Raw genomic sequence first — 19366 nt, 5'->3', positions numbered from 1 at the left:
CTAATCCTGTGTATTAACAAATGTTATATTTCAACCGGTTGACTGGATAGTCACCTCTTACAAGCTGTGCAAATGTACCCATGCCATGCAGGAATACACATCTATAAAGATTTAACCGCAAAATAATTCTAGAAAATACTCTTCACTCAAAGACTTCTCTTTAAATATACTGACTCGTAGGAGGATGATGAAGAAGAGGAATAAATGAACTGCTCAGAGTTAGAAGACTGCTGCCGCCTAGTGTCCAACAGCCCTAACAGCAACAGAGCTGATGACCTGTCCCTTTAAACTGCAGTATTACTAAAGCCTTATTTCATTACGTATTTAATTTAAACATTTTAAAGAGCATTTATATGTTAAATTTGGTAACATTACAGCTGCTATTCCAGTTTCAGACAACTCAGAGAGCTGTTGATTCAACTGTGTTTTCATTTTGAAGGCTGTGGTTTGTAGTACTATTGAATTGTATTCTGTCCCTATTATTTTGGCAACCCCATTTTATCCAGTGGGCTAGAATAAATAACGGAAACACGCTGTTTTTTTTTTAGGTTTAATTCAATCCAGTTTAACAGCAGCCTCCAAAATGATCATCACATTGAATCAGCACCTTTCTGACGCCGTTACAACATCAACTGAACATTAAAACAGTCATGAAGGAGGATTTAGCAAGTGAGTGTACATCATCTAGTACTGCAAAATGCTATTTCAGGACCAAAAAAAAAAAAAAAAACACAACAACCCACACTTCCCCAAAACGAGATAATGGAAACTTACTTCCACACATTTGTATGCATCTGAACATGTTACAAAACATACATGAACCCTTTTGATGGTTGTGTTATGAATTTAATTCATCCATCTATTATCTGTCACCTCTTATCCTCAGGGTTGCAGGGGGTTGGAGCCTATCCCAGCTGTTACTGGGCGAGAGGCAGGGTACACCTCGGACAGGTCAATTTAGGATCAACAGTTAACCGAACATGTGAGACTGTAGGAGGAAGCTGCGGCAGCCAGGCGCTGGGAGAACACGCAAAAGGCCCCAGTCAGCCACTGGGTTCAAACCTAGAAACCTTCCTGCTGTGAGGCGTCAGTGCTAACCACTACAGCGCTGTGCCGCCTGTGTTTTGGATTAACCAGTGTTCACTTGATGCTCGGTAAGAGATGAGCACACGATAGCAGTTGTGGTGGAAGGAATCAGTTTTGAGAGTTGCGTTTCGAGTTTAGAGAAACCGAGCCACGATTAGTGTTTTCTGCAAGCACTGAAAGCTCTATGAATTGCTGCAGCATATATAAGTATTGCATGCATAGCTATAACTTCCCCTAAACAGTAATACTAGAACTACACTTTCAACATAATGGACGCTGAAATCAGATGCAACAGTGTCATTGTTATTGGAGCTCATTGTATTTGTTTCCTGGGTACTGAGTGCAGATTGCACGCTCTTCTCGTGCCAAATATAATTTAATAATAATATAATAATTTGGATTTATGTTGGCAAGCTATGGCCTATGTGTAATGGGGCCAGTTAGTTTTGAAACACTTCAAGATTTCCATTTTATTATTATTCTGTTCCACAGTAGAGGAAATTGTTCTCTACACCTAAAACATGTTTAGATGGAGGGACAGGATATTCACCCATCTATATTATAATATTATAGTTTTATTTCTTATTAGATCCGTTGTAAACACGTTTAATGACTCACAAATATTTATTTATCGTCATACTTCACACGTTATTCTCGTCTCATCTCATCTACTGTAACCGAAGGGTCGCTGGAGCCTATCTCAGCTGTCATTTAAACTATTATACTTGGAAAAGTTATTTAATATTATAAGTTTATTTGTATTAGAGTGGCCTGTGGTGTAATTGAGTATGGCTTCTGTGTAGTTGAACACATTTATTATTGTAGTTAGTTATATTTACTTTTTTTTTTAGGTATTTGTTGGTTAACCACGTGTTTCCATTTCATGCTGCTTTGTTCTTCTGTTACACAGCAAAGGGAAACATTGCTCAATATATTAATTTGTTTAGCTACTTTGCAGATTTATATAATTGATAAAAATATATATATATAATTATCTTCAGATTGACGAAGTAAATGATTCAGGTTCATTGTGCTGTCATTATTTTGGCTTAAATTTAAAGTTGTGACCCTTTTCCACTTCTGTCCGGAGCCCCCCCTGACCCCGGCCGCTGTGTGCGCCACCGTCCGCTGCCCCCCTCCTTCAAGGAAGGCGCCGTTTCCTGCGCACGGCTCGCGCCGCTGACGCAGCTCCGCGCCCGGCCCCACGTGACTGCGCGAAGCGGCCTCTCCTCTCCTCCTCCTCCTCCTCTCGGCCCTTCCTTCCCAGGGTTCAATGAGCGCCGTGTGGCCCCACCCCATCTCTCTTCAGCGCTGTCTATCTCCTCAACGTAGGCTACTATTCTCGGCGAGAGAGAGAAAGGGAGAAAATAATAACCTCCAAGAATTGGTTATTCCTGTCCTTCACCTTCCTCGACCAGCGGCCAGGAGGGGAGCGGCCTTCGCGGTGGGAATGTGCTGCCACAACAAGCCCGTGTCCTGTTTTTTTGTGAATGTAAATGCACATGTAGTGCCCAGCCTGTAGCCTGTTTACCCACCTCGGATTCAGGAGGAATATACATGTATAAATGTATGTTTGGATGGCAGCGTGTCTGTGCGCGCAAGGCCGTATGTAGGCTATAAAAACCGAGTCTGACAGCGGGGGTAGCTTTTTTTTTTTTTCACCTGCAAGAAACGTGGATACAGTTTTTTCACATCTTGGTCACGTTTTTTTTTTCCTTTATTTTCTTGTGTTGTTCAAATCCCTTGAAGGATTCATCGGAGCCGAGCTGGGGATTTTTATTTTATTTTATTTTTAAAAAGTCTATCGGTGCGCAGTTTTTTGGAGGCTCGGTGGTGATGTGAGGGGCTGATAACACATTTGAGCAACAAAAGCGAGGGGCAGAGAGAAAGAGAGAGAGAGAGAGGGAGAGAGAGAGAGAGAGAGAAGGCCCTTTGGAGGAGAAAACACAGCAAAGGAACAGCCATCACTAATAAGGAGGACAAATCGGGGGGATACTGGATCGTTTCGGAGTTGGAGGTGGTGGGGGATCCGGGCGTGAAGACAGCCGCAGTGAGTTCGGAGCTGCCTCGGCTCGATTTGATGCGGAGAATGAGACGGAAGCAGTGAGAATATCACACATGTAGCTCGTTTTGGGGGTGTAAATATTATTTTCCCCTTCCAGCTGTCCCTGCCTGGTCCCCGACGAAGACGGCAGTCGTCGGGGGGAGGACGGAGAAATAGGTAGAGAGCGCGAATATCCACCTATGGGAGTGTTTATCATGAAAGGCGACGTGGAAACGAGCCGCGCCACAGCGAGGGCGAGCTTCTCGGACACGCCGAGCTCGGCTCCTTGTCACGGGCAGCAGTGAGACGCAAGACCCGGGCTTTTGGAGATGCAAATTTGGGCTGTCCGCTCTGCCTCCGTTTGAGGTGAAATCGCGCCCTTTGGTGTCATAAAAGACTTGTGTTGTGGATTACTGGGAGAAAGGAGAGAGTGTGGATTTAAACAAAATATATATATATATATATACAAATAAATAAAAAGACAAGTGAAGCGCATGTGAAGGAGGAGGAGAGAAAAAAAAAAAAAGCCCGAGCAGGATTCAGCTAACTGAGAAGGCGGCCTCCGTGTCGTCAGCTACAGTATCCTGCCCTTTCTCTGACGGCTAAATGCGCGTTATGGACACTTAATTTCCACACAGCGGCACCGTGGACAGTTTTCGGAAGCAGGCCCGGGACGTTACGCGGTGTAAATGTGGGTAACATTGTTGCCAAATCCGCGGGTCAAACGAGGGATCTAGACTGGTTTATTTATTTATTTTTCTTTCTAACCCCCCCTCCTCTCCACCAACACCACCACCACCTCCACTACTTCTTCTTCTTCTTCTCCTTTCACCACCACCACCTCCTCCTCTTCCTCCTCCTTCCTCCTCCTCCTCCCCTGGACCCCCTTTTTTCTTTTTTCTTGCGGGAAGATGGGTTGTTTGGGCAACAGTAAGACTGAAGACCAGAGAAATGAGGAGAAGGCACAAAGAGAAGCAAACAAAAAGATAGAGAAGCAGCTCCAAAAAGACAAGCAGATATACAGAGCCACACACAGACTACTACTTTTAGGTGAGTTTGATCTTCTATTTTCGTTTTATCCTTCCCCCTTTTTTCCCCTCGTTTAAAATGTTTGACAGGCCAGGCCTCTGGGTTTGCACAGTTGAGACTGTGCTTTCCTCCCTGCATAACCTTCTGGGATGTTGTTTTGGGAAACATTGTGTGACTTTGCCATTGCATAAGGCTAAAAAAAAAGTGCAGGGTTTTTTAGCATGTTGCTGTCAAATTGACAGTCTGCAGCCACCGACACATGCTGCAGCAGAGTCCAGAGAGTATATAATCAGGTATGGGTTAACGCAGAAGGTGAATAAACCTCTACAAGTGGTCATAGCAGGGCAAACAACCCGCAGACTTCAACATTACATTTGTGCACGATCCTAACAGAACCAAATCATGTTTTCAGCTGTGTTTGATTGCACGCCATGCTTCAAAAAGTTTGTTAAACTGACAGTAGGTGTACAGTACGCTTCAAGTCTGAGGAGTGTGCAGCAGAAATGAACATGTGTAAGACTCAACATGTGTTTGTGTGAGTGAACTGGAGGCGGGCTGGGTCTCACACATTACATAAGAGACAAATAAGAGCGTCTAACTTTCCCCCCCCGAACAGCTCTCTTCTGTACCCTCCCCGCACGTCCATTCACAGGCTTATCACACCTAAAGAAAGTTGTGGTGTTCTCTGTTGAAATAAAACACAATATAGATGTATATATATATTTTGTTTGTTTGTTTTTGTTGTTTTTTTTTTGATTAGCATAATTCCACTGAGGCCGAGGGTGCTGTGTTGTGTGACAGGCCAGTATTTATGTTGGGGAGGAAGTTGTGGTGACTTTAGGAAAGCAGAAGGACAAGCCCCACATGAAAACCAAAACAAAGATGTCTGCCGTGAAGTTAGCTCCCTTTCAATTATATAACCTGCTAGTGTGAGTTAAATGCAGAGCCGTGGTGTTTCGGTGCAGTTTGGAGGATATATTTTTTAAGTGTCCTCCAAAGAATTACTCTCAGTTCAAGCTTGGTTGAGTTGCACGTTAAAGTTGAGATGTCTGGGAAGACTGACAGTCAAAAAGGTTGATGATATTTCTAAAAACAAGGGTGAAAAATAAAGATAACTGGACTTACTCATACAGCTCGTACTTTTGTTCTAAGTGACAGTTGGGGAGATGGGAGTTTTTATTAGGAAAATCGCCTAATACTCACCCAGACTGCCATAGAAAGACGTTGAATACCAGCAATAATAGAAGTAACATGGAGGTGAGACGGCTAACATTAGCAACTGTGCTAACGCTAGAGAAATGACTGGTCTTTTGCAGCCTGGGAGCTAAAAGTTTGGGTTGGTTGGTCTATGATTATTCCCCCAGAATATCCAACCATTTGGATTTCTGCACTGATACAGAGAAGTAACAGCAACATGGTCATTAGCTTAAGTTCCAGTTGTGTGTCCCTAGCTCCAGACCCATACACCATTAGCCTACACTGTAGCCTGACGTGCCCCCCCTACCAGAAATATAACTAAAGCGTCTTGGCCTATGATTGGTCTTTTCCTTGTTCACGTGTCTCGGCCGCTGGACAAGCACAGAAAGTTCTCCCTTGTTCAGCTTCCTACACAATATCTCCTCAGATGTCGTCTGTATGTTCTGCGTTGTAGTGGATTCAGTGACGGCAGCTGTTGATCCACATTTATTAAATTCAGCTCCAACGTGAGCCGCTCACTTCCACTCACCATTGTGTGAAGTGCAGCTGACACAAGTATAAATGCTTTTACCCAGTGTTACCATGATAACATCCCTATGGCTTGTATTTTAAGAAGTCTTTTTGACAGTTTTCAGTCCTTATGTGTACTTATTTCCTTCGGTGTTCCCACGTTTTGACTGTTTTAATGCTAACTAAGTCTACAGGTTTTCCACGTTTTTCTGTTGAATCCCCTGCATGGCTAATGTTTGTCTAACCTAGCAACAGTAACGCATGAACTCAGGACTTGACTAAAGGTTGGGGCCCTTAGGTTAGGGGTCAGCAGACCAATCTGAATCATTTAGAGGATGTTTATTTGTATGCTAGACGTTGAGCGTATTTTTGCACGCGTCTTGGGAAAAGATCATCCCCAAGGTATCAGTGTTTCTCTGAAATGAGTCAGATGTTCTTTTGTCATTTGAATTTAGTTGTGTTGCTGACTGGATTTGTGGTCCAGGTCAGCAGCTGTGGAATATGTGATCTATTGAAGGTTGATAGTAACACTGCTACTGACTAGACCCCAGTTCTGTATATATTCTCAAACAAATAGATCGGTGTGTTGCAGGGTAAGTTGTGGATCCCTCAAGCTTCTCAGCTGTTACTTAGACTCATTCATTAGGTACACTGGTGAAAATTAAAACACTCTATGACAGTTCTGCACTAAATCTTCAGCGTCAGAGAGGTGGTGATTCAACTGGATGATCAGTCTGGAAGATGTAGATTGTGGTGCTGTTGAACTGTATTGAATTAAACGTTAAAGTGCTTCTGTTATTTAGCCTAGCCCACTGATTAAAATGGGGTTGCCAGAATAATAGGAACATATATATATTTCAGTAGTACTACAAACCACAGCCTCCAAGATGAAAACATAGTTGAATCTACAGCTCTCACAGTTATTTTAGATAAACGCTGAATACCATAACTTTCAGGAAGATGAGATTTGTGCAGGGCTGTTGTTTTTCACTTGTGTACATATAAGTTACTTTAAAAAGAAAAGAAGTACCTGCTGTTGAATATTTTCTAATTCATTCAAGGCACATTCCCAGCTTTAGCTACAAAGGGCTAAGCAGCTAATTTGTGAAGCTTTTGAAATAGTGTTTTGCTTGTGATATTTTAATATTTGAGCGTGATTGGCTCGAAAAGAAAACCAGGTGCATCTTTCAATAAGACAATATTGTAAGATGCATAGTTTTACCCTTTAAGACCTGAGGGCCACTCAGAAGTTTTGTTGCTATTTACTACACGCCACTCATTGCAAGCATTTGATTTGTCTGGGCAGTTTTAAAGTGATATCACACACAGTATTAATGTGCAAATACACGTTCCTGTGTGCAGTGTTCATGTATAGTTGTCTGTTACTTAAATACAATACATTTTAAATTGACTAATAGTGTCACATCCTGCCTGTCAGGACTTTTAACGTTAGATTGTTAAAAGAAACATTAGAATGAATGAGTTAAATTTAGTTTTGTTGATGTGTCCCACACCGTTGGCACTAGTCGGACCCGCGTTGTCAGCTTTTCAGCATCTTTAGCATCGACTCAGTCAGAGAGAGAGAGCGAGCGCTCTGATTGGCTGTTCGACTTAGAGAACCCGGAGCACGAGAGGAGAAACAGGAAGTGAGGAAAGTAAACAGCACAGCAAAGTTCAAAGGGCACGCAGAAGGCTCTTCTATTTTTTTCATCTTCAGCTCATCTGAACATTAAAATTCGTGAATAATTTCAAGGAAGTTATGTGGAATAAACAAACTCTAGACTGATTAGCAGCCTAGCTAGCTTCCTAGCTTCCTAGCCTCCCAGCTAATAGTTGCTCTTCCAGTTTTCCCTTTTGAATGATGACTACAAACTACTGCCACTTGTTTGTATGAAGATCTATTCCCTTTCATGCAGGTGCGTGTGTCCCAGCTGTAGCTGTCATCTCTGGTGTATTCAAGTGAATTTTTTTTCTTTTGGCTCAGACACAGGAGACATGAGAGGACTTGGGTCGGCCTTTGTTGCTGTTGGTTCTTTGGTTTCGGGTTTGGTCAACTCACTCAACTGTAATCACTTCACAATGGAAATACATTTTGGATTCTTGAGTGAGTTTTTAAGGCAGATGGTGGGGTTTTAAATCACCACTACATTACTGTACTTTACTATTAAGCGCTGTTACTTTGCAAGATGTTCCGACATTTGTGGTTCACACAATGCAGCGTGGAGAGAGAGTAACAGGAGAGCTGACACTGTGACATGAGGTCATCATCAGACTGGAGAGTACGATCTTATGAGCTCATGGTATGTACTGTACCTTGCTGAGCCACAAAAATGCCCAAGACTCTTTTTGTTGCCCGTCAAATAATGTACCCGGCTACCTCTGATGGATGTCATGGGTTTGAAACGCTGCCTGAAGTTGCTGCAACCTGCAGGGAAGTCTGATAGCTCATGGATCGAGACTTCAGCCCTTTAACTGTTAGTATGGTATGTAGTTTACGTTTTATGTTTTATCCTTCAAAGGGCTGCAAGCTACTTGCTACGTTAGCTGGTGAGCATTTTAAACAACTTGCTGCAGTTCCTCTGTTTATTTAGTCTTTTCTCGGTTGTTGCGACAACATTTCGTCGACCCGTTGAAAAACCTTAACTGTGTGCATGGATGCATGATGATATTAATTCATGACATGTGTCCGTGCACATGCACCAAAACATCCTACAGAATATGTGCTAAGTGGAGCATCAACTCTGGCATTCTGCAATTCATTACTCTTTTTTTTTTAAGTCTCCAACAAAAGACATTTTCTGTTTTGCTACCTCCCATGTTTCTGTTCCTCCCTGAAACTCACCTGATGTTCCCCAAAGATGCTCAGATAGGGTGGATTCATTCCAACCAGAGAGAAACCATCAGATAAAGTGTTTACATGGTTATTAGCAGCAAATATTCTCCGTTTTGAGCAGATTATCAAATGTTTACGCCACCCCACCGTCTCAATCTGATTGAAAACCATCTGTTCCGACCGAAGTGGCGACACGAGGCAGTTTTCTTCCAGTTGGCCTTTTATTCTGATTATTTTAAACGTCCGTGTAGATGCAGCAAGTGTCCTGTCTCTTCACGTGATTCTGGACTGACTCCACGATGTCGAGATCAGGGTGTTTGTAGAGGTTACATCATCTGTTGCAGGACGCCTCTTACGACGGTTCTCTTGGCTCCGGCTTTGTTTAAGGTTGTCGTGATGCTGCAGAATGAAACATTGGATATCTCCCTGATGGCATTGTGTGTTGGATAGGAAACCTTTGCACAGAGGAGGCAGACCAGGATTGCATGTTCAGGACAGGACATGAATGCCTCTGAACTAGCTGTTTATTGGAACTGTAAGCATCAGTGAAAGGGATCGGCATTCAGTAGTTTGCAGAGGGCAGTTTGAAGCTTTAATTTATCTGACCACTCCCATATGTCAGTTTTCATATGGATTTAATACTAAAGCGTTGAAACGTTTTTTTTTTTTTTAATGGGAAAAACAAAAAGTCTAGAGGTACTCATCATTAAATCTAAAAATGGAGTCTTGTGATACTGATCAGAGTATCTAGTGGAATAATCCAGTTTATTATTTCAGCCATGACACCCAGCACTGTCCTTGCCTCAACCTCCAGTTTTTCCTCCAGACAGTTGTGTTTGAATTTGTTTTCATTCACAGCCGGGACAGCTTGTAAATTTCCAAAATAATATTTTTCTTTTGATCCACGTACAAGGAAATCGAAACCAAAGTGTCTTATTTCAAACAAAACTGTAGGTATATATCCATGTGGTCTAATCTACAACTTTTTATTTATTTTGTCTCTTTCTCAGGAGCTGGAGAGTCAGGAAAGAGCACCATAGTGAAACAGATGAGGATCCTACATGTCAACGGCTTCAATGCAGAGTGAGTATGATAATAGTGAGTAAAGGCTCAGGATGCGTCGAGCACGGTCTGCTGACGTGCTTCGTCGTCTTAAGATGTTGACTTGGCCTCTGGAGAAACTCAGTTCCACGCTGACTGAGCTGTGGTTAGCGGTTTGAAGATAACGTTTTGGAACTGTAAGGTCACGGGTTCACATCCCCCTATGTTGGATAGTCCTACAACCAATCAGAGCAGTGAAGTATGCGACCCAGCAAGGTCTGCATAGACTTTATAGGCAGAAAAAAAGAGGTTCAGTCTCTTCATCATGTCTCTATCCTAATTTTTGAACCTAACATCACTAGCCCATTAAACCAACTAAATCCATAGTTTGATTCCCACCAGAGAAAGTGGTTTTAACGTTAAAAGATCACGTGACGACGTAGACTTGTAGTCTTGAGGCCTGGAGTAATGACTTTATTTAATATGTAACGTATTCTTAGATGGAGATAGTGGACATCTGATCATTTTGGGTGAGAATGACTTGGTTAGCTAGCTTAACAAATGCTGCTGCAGCCCCTTACTGTAGTTTTCAGATATTTCACTCAGTGGTGGCGAGAACCACATCTCCCATTGACCGTTGGCGCCGTTCAGAAATGGCATTAACATCCAACCTGGGCTATCTGATCACAAGTGGCCCGCTTTAAATACCTCTTGTCACACCTGGCATTAAAATACGTCTCCATGCGTGTCCCCAACCAGCACTTGTGATATGCACACACCGACGTTATTTGTGGCGCAGTACGTTTTTAACAGCTGCTGTGTGTAACGGATCACTACCTCTCTATCAGAACCACAAACAGCTGTTTGTTGTGTTTGCATCATAATTTTGGGAAATGATACACATGTGCTCATTCATATGACCTGAGATCGATCGTGTCCCTCAAATGTGTCCCGGGGTGTGTTCGCTGGTCACTTGTGATCAGACTGACCAGGACGTTTGTTAACGGAAGATCTGAACGGGACCTTTGTTGTTGGGATGCTTTAATTACCGATTGTTAGCGATGACTGTGGCCTAACTTATTTGAGATAACGAACATGGAGCTTAGACGAGAACACAGATAAAAGTCTGCGTAAGGGTCGTGACGCACCAAGCCGACAATCAAACATCAGCAGGTGTTTGCGGCCCTAGATATGCCGGTGTGCCTTGCATCATTGCCGCTTATTTTTGGTTTTTTAGCTGATTCAGCACGTAGAGTCGCAGCAGAATGGGTCCGCTTAGAGAACGAGAGCACGTGAAGAGATGAGGAAGTAAACAAAACGACAAATTCTCACAACAACGTGATCATCTAGATTGAATAAACTGATTAGCTTGAATCAGGAGAGGCCTGCTCTGTGTGATGGTTTGTAGCTCTTCCTAGCCTCCTAGCTAATAGCAGCTCTTCCTGTTTCTCCTTTTGAATGATGAACACAGACGGCTGCCACCTGCTGGTGTGAAGAGTTATTTCCTCTCAGGTGAAGAACCTGTATACCAGCCGGTTGTTGGCTGCAGTCTTTGCGGTGTGTTCAAGTGCAACTCTTTTTGCCCCAGACACAGGAGGCGCGTGATGAGAGGCGCCGTCACAGTTGGCGTTCGTCACAGTAGTGTTTTGATGTAGATTGTGACGTGTCCGCGCCTTAACAAACCTGTGAACTGACACAGAATCAATATTTTCTTGAATGATGTGTTTGTTTAAACTTCCTGCACCATGTTTTCTGAACACCAGTCAGGTTGTAGCTTGATGGTCTCTAAACTAGTCATTCTTCTGCTTTTTGGGATGTAAATTAAATTGCTTTCACTTGTTTTTGGCACCCTTTCATTTTCAGTTCACTAATTTAGTCTGTGGAACATTTATTTCTTATGTAAGATTACATTTCTGTCGCTCTTTCTCTTTCTCTCTCTTTCTTGAATTTTGGTTTCTGGATTCTTAACTTGTGCTTTTGCTCGTTTCACTAAACAAAAAAAGGAGAGCTTCGTCTGTCTGTGTGTCGGTGATCATGGTCGTGTATTGGTGAGGATGGAAGCGTCTTTGCAAGGTTAGACTAGAAAATCAGCACCTAAGGCGGACTAGAGCATATGACCCAGCGCGTGACTCCACAACACTGAGCCGTGTGTGTGTGTGTGTGTGTGTGTGTCTCAGTGTCTGTTTTGTGTTCATCAACAAGACGCACAAACAGATACAGAATCATCACTTTACAGTCAGATATGTGGCGTTACTTGGATTATCATGTGGCCTTGTTCGTTTCCTCATGTGTGAGGAGTGCTTCCGTACTCTGCGGTGCTCCTCTGCATGTGTGCGTTTGACTGTCAGATGTCCGCGCGTAACAAAGAATCACCTTTGTCTATGAAGATCTGTTAAAGCCAAAACAACGGTGCTGCAGGCCAGTGGCTCGTGGGTCTTCACATGACAAGCATGGTAATATGTTTTAATGAGCCTGGATCCTCAGGCGGGACATAAATATACCGATTTGGGACTTAAAGGCTTCAACGCCGCCTGTGATAAAAGAGTTGGTTTGAATGGGCTGAGTGTTGTGGTAATGTGTTAATGTCAGAGTAATTGGCTTGTGACCGGAAGACTGCTGGTTCCAATTCTTCTTTCTCCTCATCTGGAGAAAAGACTGAATGAATGAAGCAATGAATGAATGAATGAATGAATGAATGACTCGGCTCTCCATATTCTTTGAACAGTCATGACTGGGCTGCCCTTGTGCAAGGCATGCAACCTCCAGGCTCGTCACTGCAACTGTGACGTGGTCAGCAGCTAAAGACTTTGTTGCCTGACAAAGCCGCAAAGCTGAATGCAAACAGAACACTTACTGACCATAAATCATGAAAACACAGAGAACATGCTCCACTTTGAGCTATCAGTTTCACTTATGAGCAGCCTGACTCAGTACTTTTGGTATTTTCAGTTTCCAGTTTCTCATAATTTTATGTTTTTGTACGTTTTATTACATTTTGGTGAGCTTTTAAGTTGAATTTAAGGGTGTCAGTCAATTAAAATATTTAATTGCGATTAACTATATGGTTGATTGTCCATAGAGTTTGTCCTAAATGTACCTTGAAGTGGTCTACCTTCGGTGAGGAGGAGGAGGCTCTCTGTATTGGCTGAGTACTAGCGGGAGGTGTTTAGAACTTGAATACTCGGTTCGGGTCGACAGCTGCTTTCCGGTCGATCCTTACGAGTTGTAAGCAGTTTGTTTCAGTACGTATAAACCTACAAGACTAAACATTGTAAATTTCCGTTAGCATTACCCCGCAAGTGGGTGTGAGCAACATGTAGGAGCGTTTAACATCACAGCATAAAGCCTTCTAGGTGTCTGGGGTCTTTCTATGCGGTTTCCCCTCACACAGACGTTCGTGTAAGGCTAACTGGTGAATAGTATCATTAGGTAGTCACAGATTCTACTGTCTTATAAAATGATTTGTTTCCTTTGGGTTTTGATCTGCTCTCTTTAAATAATTGTAAATCTCCATGGTCCAAACAAATCAAGAGCACCAGCATCGGGTTTTAAAAATTGGTTTGACAGTTTCTATTAGTGAACAAGACAAATAGCTTCACATGTTGCATGAGCTGTCTGTGCCGTTTTCTCCGTCAGGTTAATTTCAGCACAGAACAGGTGACAGAACGTTGTGCTTGGGTGAAATAACCCAAGCAAAAATATTTGTGATTCGTTATGAGACCACGCCGGAGTAAATTAGACCCCTGGCAGGAAGTTTTGTATAGAAAAACGTGTCAGATTAATCTGAAAACGTAATTGATAGATTAATCGAATAATTGGAAAAATTATCTTTAGATTCATCTGTTAAACAATAATTGTTCGGTGCAACAAAACTAAACGCTTCAGCCTGACAAACCTGTGACAGCACCTGGAATGAAAGTATGCATCGAAGGAGAAAACTGTGCGTCTCAACGAGATTCTGCTGCTCGCTCCAACACCGCAACTAAAGAAGCGGCAACATATTTTAGAAAGGATAACACACAGACCTTTAACACAAATTCAGAATTCAACTTTGCCGAGCAGTGCCTTGTACGTGCAGCCTTTTCGTTGTTGCTCGTTTGCCGTATAGTTTAAAAAAGAAAAGTTATGCCTTAAGTTTATGTAGCCAGAAATAAATTGACTAATATTGTGTTTGATCTTCACTTGAAAGATCAGATTGATTCATAAATTCCTTTAATAGAGTTTTTACATATATGCCATTTCTTGTATCCTCTAATCTCTCTGCAGTCTCACAAAGACTGGTGTCACATGACTTGTATTGTGAGAGCGTCCACACATGAGGGAGATCCAAAATATGAGATGTGAGAGAAGCTCCAACTCTGAGCGCACCGTCAGGCCTGAAAGCTGGTGTGTGGCATTCACCTTAACTTATCACAAGACATCACCACTGCTGTGTCATGTCTTTGTTTCTGCCCCTTCTCTCTCTCTCTCTCTCTAACAAAGCAGTCGCACATGTGATTTTTAATGACTATCAGGTTGAAAATGTACATAGGGTTTTCTCAATTTCTCTCCTAACCCAATAAACTCTGTCTTACCTCCTCATCTTCTCTCTCTCTCTCTCTCTCTCTCTCACTCTCTCTTGTGTTACTTAGTGTGCAGGTAGCAGAACCTGCACACTAAGTTACCTGGGGACCTCTATCAGTTCCTAATAGTTGCAGAGTTCATCTTAAGGCGCTTTTAGAGTACTGCGGGACCTAGACGCAGTAAGTATAAATGACTCGTACATAGCCTATGCCAGTGCGAGTCGTTTATACTTGTGCGCTGGTCGGCGCTGTGTCTTTTTTGCCAGTCGGGATCATTTTTGTTTTACTTCCTGCTTTACATTAAACAATGGCGACTGCCGGAAATACTAAAGCGGAAACAGGCTGCTACCAAGCGGACCGATCACAGCTCTTGCGCTCTGTGTCGCTGCGGCATGTAGTTACGTTTCTGGGGAGGTGCACGTCAGGCTACGGCGCTAGGCTCTGCAAAGGCTCTGCGTAGGTGTCTGCGTTGTCGCCGTAGCCTCTGCGCCAATTTAACGCAGAAGTCTAAACTGCCTGTTAATCTCGTAGAAATCTGCCACATCCGTAATTTGTCGTAACCGCAAATTACGTACCATATTTCCCCAAACATTGAGATCCTGTGGTAATACTAGTCCTGTGAACACCATCACCTCTGAGATGGATGACATGCAGGGCGGCACATGTGTTGGATTGTATTCATTGGTGCATTAATGTGTTCGTCTATTCAGTAAAGGTGGAGCCGTCTTAAATACTGCCATCTCGATCGATCGCATCGTGTTTAATCTTTTAAAATATATCTTTTATTATTAACTAGAACGTTAATAATGCATTAACACAAATTCCTTTAAATGTCACTGCTTGTTTGAATGAGCAGTGATTGCGTGCACGTTCTGTTGTTGTGACCTTGGCTCGACCATAGCTCTTCCAGGTACATATAAAACAGATATTGCTGTTAACCTGAATCTGCAGCGTAACTAAGGCGTTCAAAAAGTGTAATGGTGTAAAAGGTTTGCCTCTGATGTGGCTTTACAGGTGCTAGTGGAGCAGAGGTTAGATCAGAGATGCTGTCTTGACTTTGAGTATCTGTGCCCACTTTGTTTGTCGGTGAAGGTTCGCAGTCATTCAGGTCATGGGGCATCCAAAAACAGAAAGCCAAGTAGTTTCTTTAGTTTTAAACGACCGCTGAGGTTTAAAGGGGAACATCACAAGCCATTTAAAGCCAAAGAAGCTACTTGGGTGAAATATCTTTCAGTGACCAGAAAGATATTATAGCACAGCAGCAGCACGGCGGCTTTGCCCAGGAGGGTGTGAATGGTTTAGCATGTTTGAGTTTAGCATCATATGTGTTAACCGCTTAGGTGAAGTTCTTGGCACAAGGTTGGACCAGAGCCGCATCATCTCTTATGCAAAAAATTAGGCCCGTCTCGCCCTTTCTCACTGAACACACAGTGTTGTCCTGGCACGCTCAAGGTGAAAGATAGATGGTTTCCTTTCCTAGAAACATTTCTGTCACAAACGTCTTGTACACACAGCGATCCTTCACGGTGGACAGACATAATTCCTCCACCACATGTGCTGATGAAGGTCTGTTTGTCCGTCCAGATCAAAAACAAACGTGTAGTGCACAGTGTCACGGTAACACGGACACTACTTCGTTAAAACAATACACGCTAGCTGAATTATTTTCCGAGAGAACAAATGACGGCTGTTTTAGTGTTTGGTCCTCACAGCTGGATGTTGGAGATTGATCGGAAGAGAGAGTGAAAATGTTATTTACTGTAACCCATTAGCCTTGTGCCCAATTTGATCATTCTCTCAACATTATGCAGGTGTTAATGACTTTACTGTAAATGATGTGGTTTGCCAGCAACTAGCAGCCAAGCGTCACTACAGACGGAACATCTACCTATCAGAAGCAGTGGCCCAGGCAGCACGAGTGCACCGTGCACAAGTGGAGATAATAAGACACTTTCCAGCACTGCAGTTCAGTCTGTAGAGAAGAAGACAATGTTTTTTTTTTTTTTTTCTATTAGCCTACAGGAATTTAAAGGAGTGAATAGAGGTTTTAGTATAATTTAGCTTTCTAACCTGGTGTTCTGTGCACATTTTTCTAATTTTTAGTTTATGAAAATATGTTTATTTTACTCCACAGGAAAGCAGGGCCTATACGTCTTCTGCTTAAATGTGTTAAAAATGTGTACGCTGTTCTAGTTTCTATCAATTATCCAGGTTCAGTATTCCTGTGTAACTGAGAAAAAACATTATAGTGATTTTTCTTTTTTAACTACTTAAACTGGAACCAAAATTATTATTTTTTTTTTATGCTTCTTCAGACAGACCCTGTGATTGGTAACCTCCAATAGCACTTGCCGGAATCTGCCATCGATGATTGGCTGCAAAAATGATAATCAAAGCAGTTTTAATTTTTTTTTGTGTTTGTGTGCGATTACTGGTTCCCAGTTTGATAATTAGGCTGCAAGAAAATTCTAATTTTACATGAAAGTATTCACTCACTTCAGTCAGTTCATTAGGTACACTAGTGAAAACAAATGCATTCTAATATAACAGGTCTGCACTAAATCACGTTTTCACTAATGTACCTAATGAACTGGCGAGTGAGTGTCAAACCGCAGTAGCTCAAACCACATATAGAAGAAAATGAATGAAATCGGTAAATGAAATGAGTATTTTTTTTTATATCTTTCAACTGTATTTGTGGGCGAATCATGGTAGATTTGTTTGTTTGGCTAGTGGTTCATAAAAGGACTAGGCTAATGATTGAAATATTAGTTGTTGATAGACATTGAATGGTGAGGGAAAACGGGGTTGTGCAGTGGCGGTGTGGAGGGTGGTGACTCCAGGACACTGGAAGTCGAGCCTTCTCGAGGTGTCGTGGGTCTAACTTAACAAAACATCGGTGAAGGGAGGTACCCACTTGAAAACCCCAATGACATGCTGCATACTGCTGTTGTTTAGGCCAGGTTCCTGATGTCTTCATGTTGCTTGGAAGCTATGGTTAGCTGCTGAGCGGGCCATACAAGCCAGCAGCGTTTGGTTAGCTTATTTTTCACAAGGTTCGAATTATCCTCTGCTGCTCTGTGGGCCTATAAGCCAGCAGCATTTACTTAGTTCATTTAGATTTGTAGGTTAATCGTCATTTCAAATGACCATAGGTTTGGTAGGGTTTCTTAGTTGAACAGGGCCTCTAAATGTGTTTTGCCTGGGATTTTGGCAAAAGGGATTATAACATCTTATCCTGTGTATTAATGAATGTTATATCTTTCAACTGTATTTGTGTTTTGATTGCATTTTGTACCTATTGGTCTGTATGTTTTACAGCAGCAGGACCTGACGCGACTATAACTCAAACTTTGTGTCTCTTTCAGAGAAAAGAAGCAGAAAATTCAGGACATCAAGAATAATATTAAAGAGGCCATCGAGGTAAGTGTCTGTCTTCCTTTTATTTCTGATGTTAACAAACAAAAAAAAAACACAAAACCTTTTACTAATTGTGGAAATAATTGACCTTTTCAGACAGGAAGTGGCAAACAGTCTATATATATATATATATTTATATATATATTCAGATATCGTGCTGTTCATGTGTGTTTGTGTGTCTGTTACAGACCATAGTAACAGCTATGAGCACCCTGACACCGCCGGTGCAGTTGGCCTGTCCACAGAACCAGTGCCGGATCGAATACATCCTCAACCTCGTCAACCAGAAGGACTTTGAGTTTCCATCTGTGAGTTGTACAAAACCACTAGAGACACAAATACACACTTTTGTTTCTGCTGCATTCACCATGACACCTGTCGTTTATGATGAAAGCAACCCCCAATCCACGCCTCAATCTTCGTTAACTCTTCGTCTTTTAAAGTTATTTCGCTGTTAATATCACTGCAAAAGACGTGATGGTGGACTCTTAACAGCCTGCTTCTCCAACGGCAGCCATTTTGTTGTTAACAAAGTCAACTCCACCGTGCTCAGATGACATGAATGACTACTTTTACTCTTCTGACCATCTGAGCATAAAGTCCACCTGAATTAATTGATTGGCCTTTGCAGCAGCGTAATCACTTCCCAATGGAGGTATTCCAGACCCAACGTCCCGCCATACAAAATGTATCAGTGAGGAAGTTGGTCTGGCATCCAGTCACTAACATAGTCACTTTAATTAATTAGTTTATTGCCCGGATTGGCCCCTCTACCGGTGAAAACGATTGGATCAGGACATCCCTAACATGTAGTAGACTTAATGATTGCTCAGTGATGTTTTGGGATTGTAATGCTGAGGTTTTGTGTCAGTCTGTTTCAGTGCGTTTTTGTTTTTAACGATCCTTATGATGACATGTGACCGGCAGCCTTGTCTTTGATTAGAACCGCCGTGTAATTCACCATGTAATAGACGGCTAAATTCAGATTGGTTTCATCCAGTCATCTCATACTGCTCACCTTCACTGAGCCAGGTAACCTCAGATATGTTCCTAGTTGAGGATAGCAGACAATACTCCCAACATCCCAGGCGATAATCCCTTGACACAGGTACGGACTGTGTCTCCAACACCCAATGACCCGATGGGTAATGTCTGTGCGGGTTTAGTATTCTCAGTGGGACACTCCCATTAACTAATTGTCGGGGCCAAGAGACCAAAGCTCGGTGGCACTGTTTATCCACAGCCACCTCTGGGGCCGGGGTTAATTCAATTTTCAGTTCGCTCCGTCTCACCTCTGAGTAGATGGTGTGGTTAATTCTCTAGTGAGAGCAGTTTTGTTTTATCCTCTACCTCCATAGTGCTCCATGTCATGATGGAGGCATCTGTTTGCCTGTAAATTACCATACATGACAGAATTTATTCCAAAGGTCTCTTTTTATTTCATACATAATTGAATGTAGGAGCCACCTGATGCACAAATTTGATTATTAACGAAAAAACATGAACGCAAAAGGCTTGCCATTCAAGTGGTAACTAGCTGCTAGACATCGTTGGCGTCTGGAAGCCATTGAGGCTTACAGTTAGCAAGCCAGGTAGGACAAAATGAACCAATAAAAAAATCAGATGAATCATTTTGAGAGCAAC

At 42.4% G+C, this 19366-nt stretch overlaps 1 protein-coding gene across 3 annotated transcripts in view; it reads left to right on the top strand.

The window, feature by feature from the left end:
- Positions 1-2409: 2409 nt before the first annotated feature.
- Positions 2410-19366, top strand: part of gnas (GNAS complex locus) — a 29509-nt gene continuing 12552 nt past the window's right edge. Inside the window, exons 1-5 of one of the 3 annotated variants that reach the window (XM_084553236.1) lie at positions 2410-3136; positions 3249-4180; positions 9710-9782; positions 17671-17725; positions 17911-18030. In XM_084553236.1, the coding sequence (XP_084409362.1) occupies positions 4042-4180; positions 9710-9782; positions 17671-17725; positions 17911-18030 (387 nt within the window). In that variant the 5' untranslated portion in view covers positions 2410-3136; positions 3249-4041. Of the gene's footprint in view, positions 4181-9709; positions 9783-17670; positions 17726-17910; positions 18031-19366 lie in introns of all 3 variants that reach the window. The other 2 variants (XM_084553235.1, XM_084553234.1) reach the window with 2 other exon arrangements.

Source organism: Chelon labrosus, assembly GCF_963514085.1.
Source record: "Chelon labrosus genome assembly, chromosome: 10".
NCBI classification, from domain to species: Eukaryota; Metazoa; Chordata; class Actinopteri; order Mugiliformes; family Mugilidae; genus Chelon; species Chelon labrosus.
Note: the sequence above shows the minus strand (reverse complement) of the source record. Positions and strands in the feature narration are given on the sequence as shown.